The 24,978-nt window shown below is 35.1% G+C and overlaps 1 protein-coding gene and 2 pseudogenes across 1 annotated transcript; 1 reads left to right on the top strand and 2 right to left on the bottom strand.

The window, feature by feature from the left end:
* Nucleotides 1-44: 44 nt before the first annotated feature.
* Nucleotides 45-24,043, top strand: LOC145297778 (mediator of RNA polymerase II transcription subunit 27-like). The gene is made up of 9 exons (XM_080144033.1): nt 45-127; nt 8,360-8,596; nt 11,999-12,134; nt 15,295-15,422; nt 16,580-16,673; nt 18,085-18,192; nt 18,312-18,353; nt 18,829-18,906; nt 23,628-24,043. Exons 1-9 carry the CDS (start codon nt 60-62, stop codon nt 23,760-23,762), a joined length of 1,026 nt encoding a protein of 341 aa, XP_080000159.1. The 5' UTR covers nt 45-59; the 3' UTR covers nt 23,763-24,043.
* Nucleotides 13,435-13,560, bottom strand: LOC145297986 (U2 spliceosomal RNA; annotated as a pseudogene).
* Nucleotides 14,118-14,271, bottom strand: LOC145298009 (U2 spliceosomal RNA; annotated as a pseudogene).
* Nucleotides 24,044-24,978: the final 935 nt, after the last annotated feature.

Genomic DNA, 24,978 nt, shown 5'->3' with positions numbered 1-24,978 from the left:
AAAAGAACAAAAAGAAATAATCATAATCATGAAGAAAAAAAAACGCACACAAAAACAAGATGGAAAAAGGAACGAACTCAAAAAGAAAAATTGCAAAAATCTCAAACATGAAACGAAGACGAAGTAGGTAAGGACGGTTCATTTCTCCTTTTGTCTGTCTCGGTGTCACCTGGATAGGTTAAGTTTTGTTGCATTATTGTTGATTTTCTTCCTCACCCCTCGAAGGAAATGTGTAAATGTGTATTTGTCTGAATCATGAGTCTAAAAACAGGTGTATCCACAGGAATAGATATGGGGATATAGACAGAGGAAGCGGGTTGATATGTCGCTGTACAAGCGAGCGAGAGTGGGAGAGGCAAGTCCCCCTTAAAAGGCATAGCAGTAAACAGATTTTAGTAGACATGAGAAGGAGAGAGGGAGGGGGTGAAAAGCAAAAAGCAGCAAGCCCCAAGACCAGCTTAACATAAAAAGAAATTAATGGTCATGCGATTGAAAGATGTGATGTGATCCCTGCGGGAGGGATGTGAAGAGGTGTGGAGTGCGCTGTCTGTGTGTGAGCTGAAAAGTGGAGGTTGAGAAGTGTGCAAATGTGCACTAGTCGTAAAGGCATGAAGAATTGAGTGGTCAAAGATTTAACGAGGCACAGGGTATGTCTGCGTGAGGTGCCAGAAGAAAAAAAAAACATGAGGAAATGTAATGAGAAAATGCGGCGAGGAAGCCGAAGAGAATTGTCCCAAATGTTATGCAAACCCCGCAGAGGGTGTGTGAAAAGGTGCGGAAGGCACTGTGCGTATAATACATGGAGTTTGATGGTAAATTTAACGAGACATAGGGTATGTCTGCATGAGGTGCCAGAAAAAAAAAGGCATGAGGAAACGTAATGGGAAAATGCGGCGAGGAAGCCGAAAAGACTTGTCCCAAATATTATGCAAGCGTCGCGGAGGGTGTGTGAAAAGGTGCTGAATGCACGGTGTGTAATACATGGAGTTTGGCGGTAGATTTAACGAGACACTGGTTGTGTCTGTGTGGGATGCCATAAAAAAAAAGCATGTGGGAATACAAAAATAGATATACGATCTCTCCGCCCGGTTCATAGTGCATGACAGACACTGTGACCCACTGGTGAACGGTAAAACTCTGAGAATAATGCACCATGAGATAGAATGGTCAATAAGTGAGAGAGAGAGATAAAGAAGCTCATGCCGAGATAACCTGAAGAATGGTTGTGAAAAGAGAAACCATCAGGGATTGAGAGAATACCGATCCTTAGATAAATAGAAACCGGCAATATCGATGCCGTTCTGATTTTGTAACAAATAGAAGCTCTCATAAGAATAAATTAAAGATGAAGTAATGATTTGCCTGAGATTAGTTGTGAGACATTTAGACTGTCAAATAAAGGGACGTTTGGTTGGAGAATTTTATTAAAATTAAAGGAAAAAAACTGAGATTGGGGAAGCAAGGTTCCTGTCAGCCTAAGAGCAATGAACCAGGTAGACCAGAAGTAGTTAACTGGGTAGCAATCTGATAATGGACTGGGTTGCAACTGTTGGTGCTGTCGTGTGCATGTCGGGCCCGTGTGTGCACGTGGTATTGGCAGGCTGTGCCACGGACCACTCTCTCAGATGTGCTAGGAAATAGAAACCAATGGGGATAGACAGGAGAGAAACTAAAGCATGTGTATCATGGAATTTGAACCTTAAATCTTGAAGGATAGAACAAATGAAAATTGATAGAACCGTGATTTGATTGAAGAAAAAAATAAATAAAGGGAACTGTTTCGTCTATTTGAATATTTGTATTGAAATGTACTAATTTTTTTGAAAAAAAAAAAATTTGTTTAGATGAGAACTGATAACGTGTGTAATTGTTAGCATAGCATTCTCATCTGTTGTGAGTAGGGGATCATTTGGCCTGAGAATTATCATAAGATGTGATATGAAATGCTGAATTGTTTGGAAATGATGTTGAAGCATTTCAACTGTCGGATAGAAAATCAGTTGGCCTGAGAGTTTTCATGAAATGTGAATAATATATTGTTGGAAGTGATGCTAAGGCATTTAAACTGTTGAATAGAAAATCATTTGGTCAGAGTTTTCATAGGGTGTAAAATAGTTAATTATTTGAAAGGGGTTTAAGGTGTTTAAACTGCCGAAGAGCAAGCCATTTGGCCTGAGAGTTTTCATAGGGTGTGAGGTGGTAATTGGTTGAAAGTGGCATTAAAACATGTAGGCTGTCAAAGAAAAAAATCATTTAGCCTGGGAATTTACATAAAAAATTAAATCAATCGCATGGTAAATAGTTTTGAACTTTAAACTGTAAAGTAGAACGTCTTGAAGAAACTAACGGTGCTGATAGTATTCTGTTTTGAAAAAAAATTAAACATGCAGTTCATTGAGAAGGTTCTGACATTGTGGGAGTATGAAATATCATTGGGAAATTTTACCAGATGCCAAGAGGTGTGCATGAGCAGATGAAGTGAGTTCTTTCTCTTTGTGTAAAGAATTGAGTGAAAAAATTAATAATAAATAAATAAAATAAAATACAAAAATAGGTTGAAAAATTGGATGTGTGTAAAAATAATCCCCAGCAAACAATTTTAGAGTAGAATTAAATAGGCAGAAAGGCCTAGAACCAATTGAGATCTCAGGTGACACATTATTTTGGGACAGCAAATGGCGATTGAAGATGGGCTGAGCCTTCCCAGTTACCGAACAAAATTATGGTTGAACTAGAACTGAAAATGAAATCTAAAGAAAAAAAAAAGAGATTGTTTTGCATGCATATAGACCAAATCATAGAGAAGGACCGAAATCAAAAAAAAATTAAAAATGGAAAAAAAAGGGGGGGGAGTGAAAAAACGTTCTGCGTGCACATGGTCTGATGGGTTGTAGTTAAAGGGAAGAAAAAAAAATGTTTTGCATGCACATAGATTAAGTCGTGGAGATGGACTGAAAGTAAATAAGAAAAAAGAAAAAAAAGTGAAAGAAACCCATGTTTTGCATGTACATAGTTTGATGAGTTGCAGTTATAAAGAAGGACTGAAAATAAAGAAGAGAAAACTGTTTTGCATGTACGTAGTTGCAGTCACCTTAAAAAGACTAGTAAAGTGAAAAGAAAAAGAGGAATTAACCCCTGAGAAAAAAATAATGCATGTGTAGATGAATATAGAATCCCTGACTCAGAAACTGTTGAGGTTTCAATTGAACTTTCTACTTGGGGTTATACTGGGTATTTTGTTTTTTTGTTTTTCTGACAGGGCTGAGTGGAAATGCTGCAATGGCTGCATTTCCCCCATAAGGATGGAAGGGATATGACACTATTGGTGTCATGAATGCATGCAGCAATGTGCATATTGCGGTGAGAGGGGGTGTTTGACCGGACAGGATGGGGTGAAGGAGTGCAGAGAAATGCAAAACCTTAGCTAGGAAAATAGGACCAGCCGCCGATGTATCATTGTAAGCTTGTTAGATGCAAAGCAGATGTTGTGTTGCCTCAAAAAGGGAGACAGATTTGGAATTATCTACATGTCAAAAGAGATGGTCTTGTTTTTCAAATAGAAGAAGAGAGGGCAGAAGAAGGGGATCTTGATGTCTGATTGGGACAAAGCAGAAATGTCTATAGGATTTTGTCAGAAAGAGAAAAAAACAAATAATAATTGTTTTTATCTCATTGTCGTTATACATCTGTTAACATGAAAGGTTGTTTTTAAAACCTCTGTTGAGAGATATGAAGAGATCCAGAGACCCTTAGCTGATTAAGGCTGACAACTTAGAATGGGGGTCAAGGGTAGGGGTCGCCGCCAGGCATTGTTCGACTTGGAATGACTACTCACTCCTAATTTGATAATAAGTAAAAACTTCAGTACAAATTAATAAGATAAAAGAGAGAGAGAGAGAGGTGCTGAGTGGACGAAGGGTAAGCTCTAAGAGGAAGAAAGGAAGGGTGTTTGTAACCACTCTCTGAAGGAGAGGTGGGGTTGGATTTAGAAAAAGGAATTCTAAAAAGAGAAGAGTCGTAGCCAGCAAACGAAATGGCTGGGCTGGCCAGACACTCCCTATTTGGGAGCCCTCAGGGCCTGATGTCATGATGTTAACTAGCCTGTGTTAAGGGGACATCTGTGACTTTACTAGTCTGGTCTTACATCGTTTCACTGCTATAGTCAGTCACCTCAATTTAGATAGTGGCTGTGTTGAAGTAATGAAAACAATAAATAGTTTGTTATTGTTATAAACCGGAGTTCTGTTTGTTTGTGGTGAGGACTCTTCATTTTGCAGCAAGCCGCAAGGACCAACGGAGTGATTGATGTACCCGGAGACTACCTACACAGGGTAGGAGACGATTCGATCGAGAGGCAAAGCACCCCACCATGAAAACACAGTTGGTAAAGACGATCAACAGGCCAACTTGTAACGGGAGAATGTACGATCGAAAGAACACCTGCCACATCGGGTGGAATCCGACGAGGTTAAGGAGACCCGGTGTGCCCAGTAGGTTGGTACAGGTAATGGTACCTCATTATATATCGAGCTTATTATACATCTACATTACAACGAGCACTATTTTCTTTTCTTTTATTTTAATTGTATTAATGAATTTACTAATACATTAAAATATACTCTGCTGTTTAGACTCTTGTTCTATATATATTCCAGGTTGAAAAATATTCCAAAGATTAGAATCATTGAATTCCAACAAGGGTCGTAGATAGTGCTTAATCAAAAGAGAGAAAATTATAATTTTTTTATTTTTCTTTATGTAAATATAGTCATATCTTGCTACGATTTACAGACTGTTTCGATAATAAGTAAGAACATTAATCATGCCTCAGATCACAATTATAAAAAATAAAAAATAAAATATAAAATATAAAATAAAAAATAAAATAAAAATTATTTAAGGGGAGAGGATGGCCGGTATCTGCAAATGTTTTTATTTATTTATTCTTTATCTATTATTTATTTTTATTTTCTATTTATTTATTAATTTATTTATTTATTTTCCATTTAGTGTCGTCTAACAACTCTTGCTGACATTTTTTTAAGTGATGACCTGTACATTTCAGATGACCTATATTATTTTGCCCTATATATTTTTTTCGCGCCTTTAACATTTCCTGTCTGGGTCATTTTGACTTTTGTTTCCCTTTATTTTATATTTTATATTTAACTTTATCATCATTTTTTTCCCTCTTTTTCTTCTTTCTCTTCCCTGATCTTTTTTATTTATATTTATGTCTCGGAAGTAGAGTGAAAAGCATATCTTATTTTTCTTTTATTAATATTATTGGAATCTTTTCTTTTTTCCTTGTACACATTTTTGTGAATTATTCCATGGATTTCTGTCTTTGGATTATTATGGACCATCTTCTTCCAATTACGGGATTTCCTTGGATTTTACTTGTACAAATGGAAATTCTTTTAACTTTCTTGAAGTTTTACATTTGGATTTTACCGTCCCTGGATTTTTTATCTTCCACCAGACTATGCATTCATGTGTAATCACCTTTTTCTTCACCATATTCCCTCTGCTTCACTTTTTTTTGTTTTCAAGTAAGATCTTTGACTTACTTGTTGTTTCATCAAATACTTCTGCATGCAAAATCCGATCCTGCATTTTGCTAACTCCTACCCTCTGATGAGAAGGAAAGTATTTCTTTGAAACTCCGCGGATTAAGGACTATCCATTTATCTAGTGTTTCCTTTTCAGATTAAATATGTTTTTAACTCATTTCAAAGTGTTTTTTAACATATTTTATTAACTGTTTGCTAATATATATATATATATATATATATATATATATATATATATATATATATATATATATATTTGTAAAAGGGGCACAGAGATGCAACATTGTGGCGATGGGATAGGGGTTGACAAAGTGGGACGTATTAGATTGAAAACTCTTTTTTGGGCCCTATCCAAAAGGGAGAGGCTAGTGGTAGATGCACAAGCCCAGATGTGACAACAATACTCCCTGCATGGGCGAATGGTGGCCTTGTAGATGTATAGGATACTCTCAGGTGTGAGTAGTCTCCTAGCACGATAGAGGGAACCCACTTTCTTTGCAGCAGTTTTTGCAATGTCCTCAAGGTATTTGTTCCATTTTTCTAAACCACTTTTCTCATCCAAATTAATACAAAATGGTGAGTCTTTCTTATTGAAAGTTTTGTATAGTTTTTTTTTACTACAAAGAAGTCACCACATAGCAAGGCCCAGAGGCCACTCGAGGATCAGGGTTAATGTGTATAGTGGTCAATGGGACAATGTCGTAATAATTGTTAGTAGTGGAAATTTGGTAAATTGGATTACTTAAGGGGAACGGCTTATCAAGAACTTGTTTACGTTGGACTTGAAGACGACCATGTTATAGTCAGCTGGAAAGCAGACAAAAGGGAGAGAGTTCCACAGGTGTGCAGTTCTAAGAAAGAAACTTTGTTCATGGAATCTACGATTAGGTTTAGGCACAGATAAAGAGTGGGGGAAATTATTGATAGTGTTTTCAGCTAGACGAGTGTTTCTCGTGAAAGTTTAGTGCGGGGGGACCATAGATTGGAGCTCAGATGAGCACTTGCCATGAAAATAATGATAAAACAGAGAACGGCTCGCAACGTCTCTTCTGTGAGAAAGAGGTTGCAGGGAAGAGAAAAGGGTTAACACAACTGCTGACGTCACCGATTGTGTGCTCCTTTATTCGGTTTTTTGGAAAATTCCCCTACCCAGTCAACCTCCATTTTATTTCTAGGGTGTCATGTACAGTGTAACCCGGGTATAAGAGACCTTAAATATTAAAACCAGGATATAAAAAAGATTTCCTCTGGTCCCAAATAAGAACCTATTTTAACCCGGATATAAGAGCGTTTGTGGTACGAAGTCTCTTATATCTGTGTTACATTGCACTTTATTGGATACAGCAATGAAGCTGACATCCAACTCAATAATCCACCTCATTTACCCCAACACAGGTATCTTAATTCATTCCTGTTTTCCCCTTTTCTTTTTTTTTTTTTTTTTGACATGGGAATCACCACTTATCAAGGCCTGAAAGCCACTCAAGAATAAGGGTTGATTGAGTGTATGGTGGTCACTGAGATAACAGTTTATTAATAGTTAGTGATAAAAATGGGGTAGGAATGGATTATTTTAACAAGAAACATGAGTTGGAACAATTACATTGAAAGCATTGCCAGGACCGCTACAAAGAAGATAGGCTCTCTCTACCGTGCTAGAAAACTATTAACACCCGAAAGTCTCCTGTACCTCTATAAGGCCACCATTCGCCCATGTATGGAATATTGTTGTCATATTTGGGCTGTTGCATCTGCTACTAATCTCTCGCTCCTAGACAAGGTTCAAAAGAGAGTCGCCAATCTGATAGGTCCTGAACTGTCATCTAAGCTTCAGCCTCTGTCCCATAGACAAAATGTTGCATCCGTCTGCCTGTTCTACAAGTATCTTAATGATGGATGCTCTGACGAACTGCAAGCACTTGTGCCCCCACGACGTAAACACCCTCGACAAACCCGACAGGCAGCTAAATCCCACCCCCACACAGTAGAGATCCCTAGATGTAAAAGATCTTTCTACTCCAGTAGTTTCTTCCCCAGAACCGCCAGACTTTGAAATTCCATTCCAGGCCCCTGCTTCCCCAACTGTATTGACATGCAGAAGTTTAAGTGTAACGTGAACCGATATCTTGCTGCCTAACTCCCTACATAGTACCCCAGTAGCTGTTGCCCCTGATAGTAGCCCCCTACACCAAAGTGGCAATGTGCCTTGTTTGGGGTGAAAATGTAATAAAAAAAAAATAATAAAATAAAAAAAAGAAGGGGGTTCAACAAGAACTTGTTTACATTGGACTTGAAGACGTCCATACTGTAGTCAATTGGAAAGCATGCCAGCAAAACAGAGTTCCACAGGCAGGCAGGTAAAGGAAAAAAAACTTTGTTCATGGAATTTTCGTTTAGATTTAGGCAAAGATAGAGAGTGGGGAAAATTGTTGATAGTTGCTGTAGCTAGACAAGTTTTTTTCTATGTAAGTTTGGCAGGGAGGGGGCATAGATTGAAGCTCGGACGAGTACTTGCCATGTAAATAACGATAGTCGTGGGATGTCATATTGAGATGTGCTAGCCTTTTGATTTACAGAGTTATCTGCTCCTGCTTAATATTAGAGTTCTCTCCCGTCCTCTTTTATTAAAACCCAGCTCAGTTTAAACGTAGAGTTATCTAACTTTGTAGAGTTCTGTCCCTTAAATAAAGCTATCTAACCGGTGTTTAAAACACAGTTATCTACCGCTGGTTGAAGTAGAGTTATCTTTCCCTTGTTCCAAATTGATTTGTTCTCTCTCCCGCCAGGGTGCGCAGCGTCATGTCACGTGTCCCATTGAACGACAATCGAAAACGCTTGAAAATGGCCGACGCCGAGAATCTCGAAAACATTGCCGAGGCTGTCAAATTAACGCAAAAGATTCGAGCGAGTATTTCTAAAACTTATTCTGGTCTTTCTGATGGATTCCATAATTCGCTGGGAAACGAGAAGCAATGTCTTAGTGAATTGCAAAAGTCTTTGCTTGTCATCAATAACGATTTTAAGTAAGTTTTTTTTTTCTTTTGTCGTTCGTGCACAACAACAATGCCGGCATTTCTCGTGTCGTCGTTGTTTTTATTTATATTCTAGCAATATTAATTCATTCTCCTTTTCTTGTTAGCCTGAATTCTCATAAAATCTAAATTGTTTGTATTACTATACACATGGATTCGAAAATTATTAAAAAAACAAAACAAATATATCACAAATAAATGTTATCAAAGGCAAAATGATTTACTCTTCTACCTATTTGGAAATGTTTTTAGTGGGTTTTACTCATTTTAAAACGTCTAATTGGTTCGGAAATCACGCATTTTTTATCGATATATTTGAAAAAGAAAAATGGCGGCATGCTCGCTATTGAACACGGTAAGTTTGGGAAAATGAGTTCAAACAAATTATACGAAATACTGTTAGAAACTCCGGTAAAACTATACAAACACCGTGACAGCGAATTAACCCTAACCCTAACCCTAATCCTAACCCTAACGCTGTCACGGTGTTTGTATAATAATACCGAAACTCCCTCAATATGTTACCGTGAGTTTCAAACAATAAATGCGGAGCTAATCTTTATTATTAGGTGCTTGTACAGTTTAATCAAGACATTAAAAAATGAAAATATCGGAGAAAAAGGGGGGGTTATTACTAGCCTTCCCCCCCCCCCTAAAAATCGAACCTTTTGCTCGGTATCATAACAAATTGTTTTTTGGGGTTTTTTTCTGTAAAAAAAAAAAAAAAAAAAAATTTAAGTGAAAAAAATTTTTTCTGAGAACTTCGTTCCATAACGGATACGTACACTATAACCTTTTTTTTTTCGATATTTTCATTTTTTAATGTCAAAAAAAAAAAAATCTGAAGAGAATGTGGGGTGGGCTCAGAACCATAACCGTACCCTCACCTCTACTCCCAAAATAAATGATTTATTCGGTGACACTCAGCGTATTCCGTTAGGTGCTGGCCAAACCCAAGTTGACATTTAAAAGAATCCGGTTCGTAAACTCTACTAGTATGTTATTTTTTAAGTTAAAAAAAAAAAAAGAAAATACTTTAAAATAAGTTGTTTTTGCATTTTAACTTATCCAGGTAGGTAGAAGAGTAGTTTGGCTTGAATTTATGGAATGGAACGGCACTAACCCTATGTGGATTTAACTGGCTTTGTCCAAAGGAGGAAGTTCCATGGGAGTATGTAATTCAATCTGTCCCCACGATGTATATCCCCATTAGGGGGAGACGGTGACGTTAGGTCTTTGCAACTCTTGCAGAGAGGTGCCAACATCCTCCTACATACGACGCCTGGAATTCCCAAAATGGCCACCCATTTTAATGATGACCAGGCTCAACATTGCTTAACTTCAGTGATTTAATGAGAACCAGTGTGTCAACGCGATTTTTTTGTTTTTTTTTTGTTTTTGGATATTCTAAAAAAATGCATTTCTTTTGTGTACCTAAAAATTAAACAAATTCCATGAGCAAAGTTTCTTTCCAAGAACATTTGTGGAACACAATACCATGGAGCTGCCTATTATTCTGAACCAGGTTTTCAGCTGGCTTCTGCATCATTTTCTAAGGAGGCTTTGTGGATGACATCTTCTGGGCAATGATGAAGAGTGTGAGCAAAGACCTCTTGAGAGGAAAGCTTTCTGCCTTTTTGAAATGAGGATTGGTTATTCGTATCATTTGGATTCCTTAGACTACCTTCTAGAAGGTTGGAGGTTACATCGACCGAAACATTTTGAAAATGACATCCAATATGAGAACAGTAGTCTGATGAATCCAAATAATGCAAAACTAAACTTTAATATTTTATTTGATAAATTTGAGGGAACAAAACGCATTGTATAACTCTTCTTAATCCCTCCCCCCCCCCCCCGAAAAAAAAATGTTTTTTTTTTATTCTGTTCATTTGTTCAAAAAATATTTGTAAAAGTTTTTGAACAAAAAGAAATTTGTTTCCTGCTTTCACATTTGAGATCTCAACTATTTCCGTTTCCTCTAAGGAGGGATATATAGCCTGGTCTGATTTTACACAAAGAATATAACAAAGATACAACCATAAATGCTAAAATGCACGAGGCTTCAAAGCTAACATTCAAAGCATCGCATCCTAGTGATGATAAATAAAATGATAATATAACTGTTGCCATTTTTTCATGAGACAATTATTGCAGCTTGTAAGAACTATTTTCCTGCGCTAGCTGACATATCAAACTTCCTTAAATTAATACCATGTTCGTGGACAATAGCAAACTCAAGAAAAATGCTCACACCTAATTTTTTGAACAATATTCACTTTAAATGCTGGAAAAAAATTTTTCTTCAAAAGATCTGATTGGATTGAGTCTTCAACACTTTTTGCTTTGTCTGACAAAGTGAACTTCCAAATCTGTTATAACTTTGAGAGGGTTAGAGCTATGCTTGTGCAAGAACTTTTAAATAAGAGGTACAAGTTTATTTTTGGTCCCCCCGATTGATCGGAGAAGGATCTATGTTTTCAGTGGCATCCGTACGTCTGTAAGTCAGTCTACTTAAAGTATTCTTTTTAATAACGTTAGTTTTTAAAATTTTATATGTACAGATGGTAACGAATAAGGTCGGAGAGTTGTTTTGATTCTTACTGATGACACCCAAGTCAGGCTTTTTTTTTTTACTTTTGAAGTCTTCACTATATATATTAGGTACAATATAATAATCAATAGAAAATTGGCTCTATAATAAGAAAATCTGCATGAATTAAAACATCATATTTAAACATGTTTTATGACTGGGCATCCTACTTGTTTATTATAAGGTTGAGATAATCGTTTTGACAAAAGGATGACCTAGAAATATTATGCAAATCTTTCTCCTAATAACTAGGTTAGTATTCCTAAATAACTGTATCATTGGTGCATTGTATGTAGCAACACAGTTATTCTGTCTTTATAGTAGCAGTGACTGTAGAGTTCTTTGTTTTTTATAGCATTGAATATAACAGACTACATAGTTATGTGTGTACAGCTTATTTCTATCTTTTATTACAGCAATGGTAATAGTTGTTTGTTATCTTAATAACAGCACATATTCATTCTATATTTTACCTTTTTTAACTATGGAGGAGAGGTTACTACTTATCAAGACCCAAAGGCTGTTTGAGGATAGGGGTTAATGAGTGTAAAGTGACCAGTTTCTTTTTGTAATTGCAATTTGCTCTCGGCATAATACACAAAATCTTCTCGCCACCGTTCTATCTGCCTGTTTCGTTCTTTTTTTTCTTTTTTTCACCACATACTTCTTTGTCACATCGACTTCAATGGGTTCATTTTTACCAAAACGGAAATGCTATTTTTCTACCATCCCTCACAGCTATATTGCCATAAGCAATGCATAGTTTTATTTTTTGTATGTGTTTTATTTTATTTTTTTAGTGCATTGGAAAAGTTTGGAAACACCTTAAATCCAATCGACCGCTCAACAAATAGTTTCAATTTGAGTCTTGATCCAGTTGTTGACAAAACACCTTTATATTCTCAATTATTACAGACGCATAAATGGACAGGAAAAGTAAGTATTTTTGTTTTTAATTTGATTTACAAAAATTTGGCATGTTGAAAATTTTCCTCAGAATTTTGCTATTCGTTCATTTAATTTAAGTGATGTCAGGCATTAACGGCTATAACTCGTCTCTCTCCCTTAAGGAATTCATCAATTAATTACTAGGGCTATGACAACAGCATATTCTTTTCCTTGTTTTGATTCTCGGGTATATATCCATTATATCTTATATGTTTTTATGTAGAGTGATGTGGTTCTCGGTTGATTGTCTGTGTCGGATACATACTCGAGAGTCAAAACAATGAAAAGAATATGCTGTTGTCATAGACCTATTAATTACATAAAGTGTTTGGTATTCACAAATTGATCACCCATCTGGTACTGACCATGCTCAACATTACTTAACTTTGGTGCTCTAACAAGAATTGGGGTGTCAACGTGATTATATTGAACATTGGATGATGAGTTACTGAAAGTTTATCCTCAGCCAGATTTGTTCTTCGCAGAAATAGAATAAGTGTCCTCCAGCTTCCAACAAGGGCAATGGCAAAACTAATGTCGACCACTGATTTATACCTCCGAGGGATCTTGTGTCTGACTTCAAAATCAACTAACGCCTGAGAAAATTGGGAGCTGTGTCATCATTGGCTTAACGTTTGTTTTACATACTGGCATGTGTTGGACAGCTTTAAGAAATTCATTTAGATTTCAGTTTGTTCTGATGTTGGCTACTTGCGTTGCTGATAAAACTTTGTTTCGTCAGATCTTGGAAATCGCTGCGTTCCTACTTTTTTATACGAAGACGTAAAAGTTGCTAGGGCTTTACATATTTTTCCTCCATTTGTTTTGATTTTATCTTTTCTTATTTTTCCCTTTTCCTTCATCACATTTTGTCTTGCTTTGCCATTCTCCCCCCCAACTTTCTCTCTCTGTCTCTCTTTCTGATAATGGTGACTTTTGCCTTAGTTAAAACAATTGACTCCTGGATGGTTGGTGGTGGAAAACTTGCTTTATCAATGTTTCCTTTTAAAAAGGCCGATAGCCATTAGTCGCGTGTTCTCGTGTAATGAATGAATGCGTGAATGTAGGATTGACATGAAATTCTTAAAGATAAACTAAAATGACCGAAAAATGGGCTGAAATGACTTAAATAAATAAAAAGTAAATGACTTAGAATGACTTTAATGAACTTAAGGATGAATTGAATGACTTTAAGAATGACTTGAATGCTTAAAAAAATAACTGGAATCCTTCAAAAACAACTTGAATGATCTGGAGAATGACTTGAATGGCTTTGAGACTGACTGGTTGTGGGTAATCATTTTACATTAAATTAATACAGAAAAGTGATCCCCAACTTTAGATCAAACATAAGTACAGCATGTAAGAACAGATACTACACTTTGATCTTGGCCAAAAGGCCAAGAAAAGCGGTATTTATTTGCTCCCCCATCGAGCAAATTAGACACAAGGCCGATTTTTTTTTTTTTTTTTTTTTTTTTTTTTTTTTAAATGTGAAGGGGAAATGGAGACCAGCTTCCCCGGGAGTAGGGGAGCTGGATAGTAACAATTGGTATGAAGGGTTGTCCCTACATTGACCAAGGTCTTATATATGGGGTTGCCCCCACATATGGTCTTTGTTTGCAGTATCTGCCGGAACAGATACTACACCTTTATCTTGGCTAAAAAGCCAAGAAAAGCTGTATTTATTTGCTTCCCCACCGAGCAAATTAGGCACAAGGCCATTTTTTAATGAGGAGGGGGGAAAAGGGGACCAGCTCCCGATGGGTGGGAAACGGGAGCTGGATAGTGAGAGTTGGTCTGTAGGGTGATCCCTACATTGACCAAGGTCTTATGTGTGTGTAGGGGGCGGGGGGGGGTCTTTGTTTGCAGAGTCTGCCAGAACAGATGGTATTTATTTGCTCCCCCACCGAGCAAATTAGGCACAAGGCCAATTTTTAATGTGAGGAGTGAAGGGAGGGGGAAGGGAAAAAGGGGACCAGCTCCCGAGAGGTGGGAAATGGGAGCTGGTTAAAGGTCAGGCATGTGGGGTTGCCCCCACATCTGGTCTTTGCTAGTCATAGCTTGCAGTATCTGCCAGAACAGGTACTACACTTTGATCTTAGCCAAAAGGCCGAGAAAATCTTAAAAAGCTAAGAACAGCATCTATTAACAGACCTTTTGATCTTAACCAAAAAGGCCAAGCACAAGTGTTACGGACAGACCGACCGACCGACGGAGTGACTTATAGAGTCGCTTGCACGCAACTAAAAAACATCTGTTGATACTTTCACTGGGTTCGCACAAGCTTTAAATGTCCTTGAATTTGGACTTTTGCCTTGAAAAGGCCTTATTTCTATTATCTTGAAAATACAGAAAATGTCATCAAAAGGCTTTGAAAATCATTCTTTTATGTCCAATAAAAATTTGTGTTGCAGTATTAAAAATAAAATTGAATGAAATAAATCTATTAAATTACTTTTTTTAGCATTTTTAATAAAAAAAAAAATGCCATTAAACTACTTTTTAAATATTGAAAATAAAATCGAAATACAATGTAATTTCAGAACAATATATTATTGTGGATGAAAGAGTTTCGTGATAAAGGGACTATCTGATGTTTTCCATATAATAGCATTGTTAATTTTGTGATAAAGGGACATAACTCTTGTATTCGCAATACCGGAAATTCAAAATTAAAAAAGCTTTGCAAGCACACCAGTGTACGGTTGGGGAAAAATAACATTTAATCGTGCTTGGTTGGGCAAATATAAGTGGGTTAGAGAATATAAATATGATTGTTGACATGACTTTTCCTGTTAATCAAGTTTTTTGTTTATTATATCGTTGTTTATATATTAATTTTTGTTTTGAAAACTTGAATTTTATCTTGAACACCTTGAAAAATTCTAAAGTTCTTGAAAATAGATATTGAAAATTTGTACGAAACCTGTTTCAGTATGAAAAAAAAGGCAATGTAGATACAAACCCTTTGCTAAATCACCTCCCTGCCCCTTCTCCCAAAACTCGTTTTTTAAGGTTATTAATCATGACACATCCCTCACAAGGTTGGGAATTCCCCCCCCCCCAATTCTCCCTAGGTCAGGAACTTCATCATTATTTCAGATTTTCTCTACCATTGGTCATTCGCGTTGCTCTTTCATTGCAGACCTTGGATTTGTCCAATCAAGCCTTTTACATCTTAAGTCAAAGCCCTCTGCACAGATCCGTTTATATTGGTGCCAGTTCAAAAAGACTCCGACGACAAAGCCCAACCAGCCACACAGTATCTGCCAAGTGAGTTTTTACATTTATTTATTTTTTTTTTTTTTTCTCAAGAATTTTATATCATATTCGCAACTGACATTAGCCACCCTCTGATTTTTATAACGTTCTTGTGATAAAAAAAATGTACATAAAGACTTAAAAAGAGATTTGTCTTAACAAAAAATAAAAAATTAAAAAAAAAAGATTCTGAGTGTAATCCAGTTTAGCAGTACATTGCTCTTCAGCGTTGTGAAAGATAGAAAATGTTTTTGCATTTCAATTAAAGAGAAATGGCGTTTAGATCATTTCACCCTTACGCTCACTCGAAAGTAAAGGAAATTATAGCGTTTAATGTTTCTTTTGTTTATATTTACACACACATATTTAAAATTTTCTATGTACATAAGTTATCCCAAGATGTGCGTTTCTTGCTAACAGTCATCAGCATGGCTTGACTTTGGTAAGGATCGAACCCGCAACTACATTGTCTGTAGTTTGGCAGTTTACCACCGGGGTACAAATTTTTGCCTAAAAGAATGTTGGCTTTTTATTGCTTAAATATCAAGTTAAACAATAACAAAAATTTATATGTATGATATAAATATATATATATATATTCTTTACTCCATAATAAAGAGCAATGTGTAAGCAGTTTGTATATTGCTATATGAATAAATCGGAATATCCATCAAAATTATGGGGAGGGTGTGCTTAGACAAAACCTTTACAAATGGTGAGGAGGGGCAAGAAAGTAAGTGACAACTTTTCCTTTCTCAAATGAATTTTAAAAAATCCTCTACTCGGAAAAAAATTTTTAGTAATGTATCGAAATAGATTTACTGTAGTAATTTTACTTTTCATATGCGTGTGTGAACAGAACATTTCTTTTTTTTTTTTTTTTTTTTTTTTCCATTGGATGTATACACACACACACACACACACACACACACACACACACACACACACACACACACACACACACATATATGTAATCGTCCAAAACATTGACATCAGTTCAGTCAAGCTAGCTTGTATCTATTTGTAAAGAAGTTCTCACATTTATTTATTTTTTTTTTTTTTTTTAAATTCTGTAAAATGTCCGTGTGTCCTAAAAATACAATTTATAATTCCTATCATGTCATTTCTTTAAAAATTTTAATTTGTCATAAATTTCTCTTTTCTTCCAGCCATCTCGATATGTGTCTCACAAACTGGGGTCGTTCCTTTGCTGACATGTCCTTTTCCATTGTAAGGCCTCTTGGAAATTGTGGTGTTGTACAGGTTTGTACAGAAACAATTTTATTCTTCTTGATTTCTATTTTGCATTGATTTTGTCTTCGTGTGTGTGTGTGGGGAGGGTTGTTTTTTTTTTTTTTTTTATAATTACATTTTAATATATATATATATATATATATAATTTTTTTTTTTTTATAATATTGCGCTGTAGAAAATTTTAAATATTTAATATTTATCTCAAGAAGTTATAAGAAAGAATGCATATTGGTAAACTTATAGATCCGTTTAAATAGGATTTTATGGATTTATCTTATAAGGTCTTTTTTCTATGAATCTGCTGTCAAAAGAATAATTCTATAAAAAATTTAAGATCAAGGCATGTTGATCCCCCAATTTATCAGAACGACCTATGTTTTCAGTGGCATCCGTTCGTTCAGACGATTGCCAGATAACCATCCATTAGTTTTTCCTGAAATTTTGCCACCAATTGTATTTCATTAAATAGGTGTGCATAGTAAAAAAAAAAAAAAAAAAAATCTTTTTGCAAAAATTCACATTGCGTCTCAAGAGGTCAAAATGGCCAAAAATGGCACGTTTTGACCCATAGTGTTTGGTCCATCCATTAGATTTTCCTGAAACTTGGCCAAAATGTGGAGGCCATTGTTCTTGATATAAATTCAGTATGGGTGACCCTGGCAAAATTATTTTTTCAAAATCTCAAGTGGTTCATAATCATAGCATAAAACTTTATATTCAAGAAGACATTAATATTTCAAAGGTATCAGTCTGTTCATTAGCTGATTTCTCGTCACTTAACTAAATATTTCACCCACTGCAGACCTGCATCTCCGCAACCGTTGTACATGTTTACATTTCAAGCTGAATGCTCAATCTTTCTCTCTAAAGTTTCAGAATCATCTAGACAATTTAGTGAAAATGCGAGCAGATGCCAAAACACTGAGCACCTTAACCCTAATACAAAACATTGTGAAGAAAACTATTGTTTGCTGTCATTGGTTTTTTATTTATAAAATTTAAATATTTATCTGAACTAGAACTTGAAAACGACCATGTTATAGTTAGCTGGGAAACAACCCTGCAGTATTGTGTTCACAGACAAATAGTTCTAGGAAATAAATTTTTCGGAAAACAAACCAAATTCTTGTAAATGTCTGGTAAAGCTGGACTAGAAATGCATGCAAACTGCCAGAATATGCTGAGTATTGGTCAAATTGATCAGCCAATCGGGAAGCAACAGCAAATGCGATTAACTCATGAGAAGCCACGTATGACTTTTGACGAATTGGAAGACAAAGGGAAAAAAATTTTTAGTTATTAATTTTAAATCTTGGAACATGGAATTTTTGTTTAGTTTTAGACACGAATGTTTTTGGTTGAATGAGAAAAACTTGCATGAATTTTGTTTTATAACTTTTATTTTTTTTTTTTTTTGCAGGTCACTGTTGGCCGGGCAATGACGGTCCTGATTATCCTCAGGGGTCTCATTATTGAATGGGTTCGTGTTAAGGGGTGCACAGAGAATTTTCTCACAGATGAGGGAAAGGTGAGTAAACAAAAAAAAAAAAAAAAAAAAATTTTTCTCTTTAAATTTTTTTTTTTCTTTTGTTGATTTAATATAAAATATCCAAAATTAAAATGTTACAAAAATTTTATTTTTTACAGATTAATGTTTGGTCAAAATCCAAATATCAAGTTTTTCAAATGGTAAGTGAAAAGGATTTATAATTTAAAAAAAAAAATAAAAACAAATTGATTAACTATAGTCAAGTGTGACCCAGAGGCTCCCCTTTTTTTTTTTTTTATATGGAAACTACTTTCACAATATTTTATAACATTTTTATTAAAAATAAAACTATTTTGAAAAACAGTCAAATCCGTTTCATCATTTTCTGAAACAAAAAATAAAGTAATTTAAAAAAAAAAACTTTTCAATTACTGGAAAACATTGCATAAATACCAGACTTTACTATGGTATTCATGCGTGACATTTCTGTTCTCTAGAAAACAAAAGGAGAGAATCTTAACAAACCAATTCAATAATTTATTATCGAGCACATAAAGTTGTCTTGTAGTTTTATTACTATAGAGGTAATACACTTGTAAATATTCTTTTTATTTTAGGGGAGGGGGGTATCCCCTCACAAGGCCTTTGTTTGAATTTTTTATTTTTGTCTTGAAGGTGACGGATCATGCAAGCGCGGCCATGCTTCATTTTTATTCTCCTGTCATTCCAGACGTGGCTGTGAAGTCATTTCTCGTAAGTATCTTTCACAAGACCCATTCTATTAAATCTTTTCACTAAGCCCATGACTATTGTGTCTAAAGATTAGCCGTAGCTTTTTTTTTTTTAATTTTTTTTTTAATTTTTTTTTTATATTTGCAACCTTGCAGATTCTTCTGCCACTCACAGCTACAAGACTCTGCAGTTGCATACAAAGTTGGAAGGTTTGATCCAGAACACTCAAAAAAAAATTGGCCATTGCACATGCACAAGAAAAACGCTATTAGTTATAGGACGATGCCAATATTTTTCTGATTCCGATATAATTAACAATTTTGAAACTTTTAAAATCTTGAAATATTAAACTACAGAGTCCCCCCCCCCCATCTTCAGATTATCATAAAATACCACAAAAATGTGCATATATTTTTGTAAATAAATATATGCACATGATAATCTGATAATCTATAGATTTTAGTCTTACTGGTAGTTTAAGATACATTTTTATGGTACTTGTACAGTTTAGTCAAGCCATTAAAAAATGAAAATATCGAAAGTTTAAATTGTATGTATCCGTTATAGAACGAAGTTCTCCAAGGAAAAAAAAAAAAAAATTTTTTTTCACTTAATTTCATCAAGTAGTTTTTTTGTTTTTTTTTACAGCAGAAAAACACATTTTTATGAGAGCACATTGAAGGCAGCCATCTTGGATTTTAAAAAGTTTGTTTGAATTTTAGAGATGCCAAAGGGAGATAACTCCAGTTTAAAGCGCCGACACTCCCTCCCCATTTTTATTACTAGCTTTTCTTCCTAAAAATCGAACATTTTGCTCGGTATCATAACAAATTGTTTTTTCGCTGTAAAAAAAAAAATACTTGAAAAAATGTCATGATCTGATTTACTTTAAATAATTGAAGAACTGACTAAATTTTATGTACGTCGTGTTAGCTCAGTTGGTTAGCGCATTGGGTCATTATCTAAACGTTTTGGGTTCGAATCGTGGTGTGTGATGTCTTTTTTTTTTTCTTTTTTTTTTTTTTTTTTTTTTTTTTAAATTTAAATTTAAATATTGAACCAGTGTTATTTAAGCCATTTTTCACGTAACGTTTGTTTTTCTGTTTTTTTTTTTCTTCCCCCCCCCCCGATGTTTCAAGGTCAAACATCACGCAACTTAGGTTTCTCGCACCTGTTAATTTCATTTTATAAATGTTAAATTAAGATGCTTTTCATTCCTCTTCTGTAATGGGCGAGATGGTTAGGTTCCAGGGTTTATTTCCCATTTCGTTTCCACCTTCACGTCAAAGGTTCAGGGTTCAAGCTTACTTTCCTACTAAAACTTTTTTTTTTTTTTTTTTTACACCTCCAAACACCCGGCCAACGTTCTTTTTGACAACCCCCCTCCAACACACACACACACCTACAAACACCCAGGCGATGCCGGGTACCCCCCGCTAGTTTGATATAAATCTCACCTGTCTTTTTAAATGTATGTATGTATGTATGTCTGCCTAAAACTTTCAACAGAGGCGATGGATTTTCACGAGATCGGTATTGTTTGGAAGCTTGACCCTTCGGACAACAAATATCGAAAAATTGGCTAAAAACATTAATTCCCTTACCCTCAACTGGGCCCTTTCCTACAGGACAGGGAAGGGTCGCTTTTTTTCGCCAATATTTTCGAAAGTCAACCCCTCTTTTCGATCGACTGGCCTTAATCTAAACCTACGTCACTTCCATTTTGGCGATGGGCGCAACAGCAAAGATGTCGCTTTTTTTTTTTTTTTTTTCTCCCCCCCCACATTCTTTTCCTCCTTTGCAGTGCGGGTTCGAGCCTGCCAGCTACCACTTTTTTTTTTTTCTTTTTTTTTTTTTTCTCTCCTTTTTGCTCAACACACACCTCCAAACACCCGGACAATGCCAGGTACTCAAGCTAGTATAAAAGAAAAGCTTAGTACATGTTTAAGTAAACTTTTAAAGAAAAAAATGGGGGGGGGGGGTATGGGCAGAACATGTCATCGTGAGCAGTTCTGGTGGAATGATGGATGGGAGAAACTAGATTGTTCCAACAAAACTCATGTCTGTGATTCAAAGTGAATGTCACTGAAACAATGATTATAGGTGAATTCAATTGGTTTGATGAGTGAACGTTTTTGTATGCACATATAATTTTTCACCTAACTACCTTGTTGTTGTCACATGGAATTACCCTGGATTGATAACACCACTGTCAACTGTACATAATTCCTAAGGTGAAAGTGAAGTTTATAGCTCACCTAGTCAAAGGCCACATCTAAGTAATGATTATAGATTATGCATCGGTTAAGAAAAGTTGTGCAAAATTAGGGATCGTTACTATTATTGACATAATTTATTAGGAAATTAGGGATCGTTACTATTGACATAATTTATTAGGAAATTAGTTGGAGACAATTTATTTGCATTCAACTACTCGTATGACATTTTTGTGTTAAATGAATTTTAATCTATATAATATAAATCTCACCTGTCTGTTTAAATGTATGTTCGTATGTCTCACAAAAACTTTCGACAGAGGCGACGGATTTTCTCGATAGGTATCGTTTTGAAGCTCGACCTTTCGGACGACAAATATCGAAAAATTGGCTGAAAACATTAATTCGTTCACCCTCAACTGGGGACTTTTCTACAGGAAGGAGTCGCTTTTTTTTTTTTTTTTTTTTTTTTTTTTTTCTCTCCCCCCCCCCCCGATATTTTCGAAAGTTATTGCCTCTTTTTGATTGTCTAGCCGTAATTTAAACCTATGTCGCTTCCAGTTTGGCGATGGGCGCAACAGCTAATGAGATTTTTTTGCTCAACCAACACCCTTATACACACCTCCCCCTTCGCGTCACTGGTTCGAGCCTTCCTGCCTACTACAACTTTATTTTATTTATTTTTATTTTTATTTTTTTATTTTAATTTTTTTGCTGAATACCCACCTACAAACACCTGGGCAAGTATTTAAAATAAGTATTAAATAATTTACTTTACCGTAAATAGTGATTGTGAGTAAAATAATCACATTGAGTTCTTTCTGGTAAGAATTTAAGTGGATATTAGTTTACTCGTAATCATTATTTACAGTAAAGTAAATTGCTTAATACTGTTAAATGTTAAAATTAAAAAAAGATTTTGTTTTATCCAAAATTTACTCTTCATAATTTTTTTTTTTTTTTTTTTAATCTATCATGTATGTATTTATGATGAAATGAACCTCATATTCCAAAAATCACTTAAATTGATCAAGTAATTATATTTTTATAAAGAAAATGAGTCTTAAGCGATTAAGAATTCTTAGGCATTGTAATATAAATCCAGCAAGTATGAATTGTTTTATCTTTTGTTATTTAAAATGGCAGCTGAAACTCTGGTTATTCATTTTTTTTTTTTTTTTTTTTTTTAATAAAATTACTTTTGAATATATTTCCATTTTGTCACAGGTTCGTACATCAGATTTTTCTGAATGGTATTTCCTTAAAAATAATGTCTAATGTTAAGTTATGATTACAATGTGAGTTTGATGGCTTCCAACTGCCTCTTAATTCTGTTATTTTGTTTGTTTTTAAATTATAAAACATTAGTTTTTCATTATTAACTGTTCCTACTTTTTTTTTTTTTTTATAAGATGCACAAGAAATGTTAACCTATTAAAAAGCAAGTTATAGCACATTGACTTAGAATAAGTGCTGTATGCTATATTTATGGTTGAATTTGTGCTTATTGCTCCCCCAATTTATCGGAGAGGGACCTATGTTTTCAGTGGCATCCGGACGATTGCCAGATAACCGTCCATTAATTTTTTGTGAAATTTTGCCACAAATTGTATTTCATTAAATAGATGTGCGCAGTAAAAAAAAAAAAAAAAAAAAATTGTAAAAATTCCCATCTCCAGGGGCTAAAGAGAGGTTAAAAACCGCCCCAAAATGGCTAAAAATTATGTTTTGCCCTATAGCGTTGGATCCATTCGTTAGATTTTCCTGAAACTTGGCCAAAATGTGGAGGCCAGTGTTCTTAATATAAATTCAGTATGGGTGACCCTGGCAAAATTCTGGTTCACATCCATTTGGGACTTTTAGGGCTAAAAAAAACCATGCCTTTTTGGAGCTCTTTTTTCATATTACTCAAAAACTTGATATGTATGTCTATACAGTGGTTTCCCATGGTGTTGAATTTAAATATCCACGTCTTAAGATGTGAAACTGCACTATTTGTCCATTTTCACTGGGATTCGGCATTCCCAGGAGTTCAAAAGAGGTCACAAATTCCCTAAAATTGCAAAAAATGACACTTTTTGCCCCATCCATTAGATTTTTCTAAGACTTGACGAAAATGTAAAGGCAACGTTTTTCTGAATTCTCACATTCATCATTTCCTTACTTTTTTTTTTTTTTTTTTTTTTTTTTGCGTCATCTCACATTCATCATTTCTTCACTATTTTTTTTTTTTTTTTTTTTTTTTTTTTTTTTGTGTCATCTCACATGCAGCACCAGAGGGGAACCACGCACATGCGGCTTGTTTTTTTTTTTTCTGCATAAAATACTAATCCCTAATAATTCCTAACTGTTCATGCATTGAATAGATACCCTATTTCTTAGTTCGCTGCACTTTATCCTGCCCAATAGCTTCCAAGAACGCATATTAAGAACTTTATGTATAAAAAAAAAACTACCCCCCCCCCCAAAAAAAAAAATGACTAAAATGTTTGTCATAAAAATTAATTTATTTTTGTCTACTTGCAGACTTGGCTCCAGAAATACAGCACTTTGTTTTCTGCGCGTTGTTTAAAGTGTGGTCGTTACCTTCAAGATGGCTTACCACCCACGTGGAGGGACTTTCGAACAGGAGAGCCATACCATGAAGTCTGTCGGGGATAAGACCCTGACAACCTTTTTTTTTTTTTTTCTTTTTTCTGACTCTCTTGCCCCATTCTTGGGATTGTATATAAACTGGGGTGGTTGGGTGGGGTTGGGGTTTATGATTCATGAAATGGACATGTCATCATGGATTAATGAATCAGCTGTGCTGAGTTCAAATCCTGTCTTGGATCTATCATGTTTACTTGTGCAGCAATGTCCTTGGGGGGGGGAAGGTATGAACCCAACAATCGCCTCTCCAACCAATGTAATTTGCATAAAATTTAACATTTTATAATAAATCATTTTGTTTTGTTTTTCATTAAATAGCAATAGCTTGATGTGCCATTATAGTTTAGTTAAAAGGTTGGTTTCAGTGTTTAAAGTTTCTTTTTTGGAGCTATCCATCAGTGGAACACAATACTGCAGGGCTGCTTCCAAGCTGATTACTGACATGGTGCCTCTTAATTCGTTTTCATGGTCGTTTTCAAGTTTCATGAAAATAAGTTCTTGTTGAGCTGTCCTCTTAAATAACTAAACCGTACCTATGTTCCACCATTACTGATCATTAGGGCTGTGACAACAGCATATTCTTTTCATTGTTTTGACTCTCAGATATATATTCGTTAATATCTTGTATTTTTATGTAGACTGATGTGGTTTTCAGTTGATTTGACTGTCGGATATATACTTGGGAGTCAAAAGAATATGCTGTTATCACAGCCATACTGATCATCACAGTATTTCTTCAGTCTACCTGACATTAACCCTTATTCTTAAAAATACTCTTTGGTCTTGATATGCAGTGATTTGCCAGTAAAAAGATGTAGCGGACTTTGGTTTGAAGTCTTGTTGAACGTAAATTTGTTTTGATTGCAAAATTTAAAAAAAAAAATGGTTAAAATGAAAGAACTACGCTGTAGTAATTGATAATTCCTTTTTTAGCTGAAGTAAATCTTGTCTTGGAAATTGCAAAACCTAAACGTAGATTCCATGAACAAAGCTTCTTTCTTAGAACTGCACGCCTGTGGAATTGTCTTCCGTTTTCCTGCTTTCCGGCTGACTACAATATGGTTGTGTTCAAGTCTAAAGTAAATAAGTTCTTGATGAGCCGTTCCATATAAGTTATCAAATTTACCAAATTTTCATTACTAATGATTACTATATTGTCCAATTTCTACTGTACACTCTTTAACCCTTATCCTTGAGTGGCCTCTGGGCCTTGGTAATGTGGTGA

This window comes from Euprymna scolopes, chromosome 18 (assembly GCF_053919585.1).
Source record: "Euprymna scolopes isolate OS-2025 chromosome 18, ASM5391958v1, whole genome shotgun sequence".
NCBI classification, from domain to species: domain Eukaryota; kingdom Metazoa; phylum Mollusca; class Cephalopoda; order Sepiida; family Sepiolidae; genus Euprymna; species Euprymna scolopes.
Note: the sequence above shows the minus strand (reverse complement) of the source record. Positions and strands in the feature narration are given on the sequence as shown.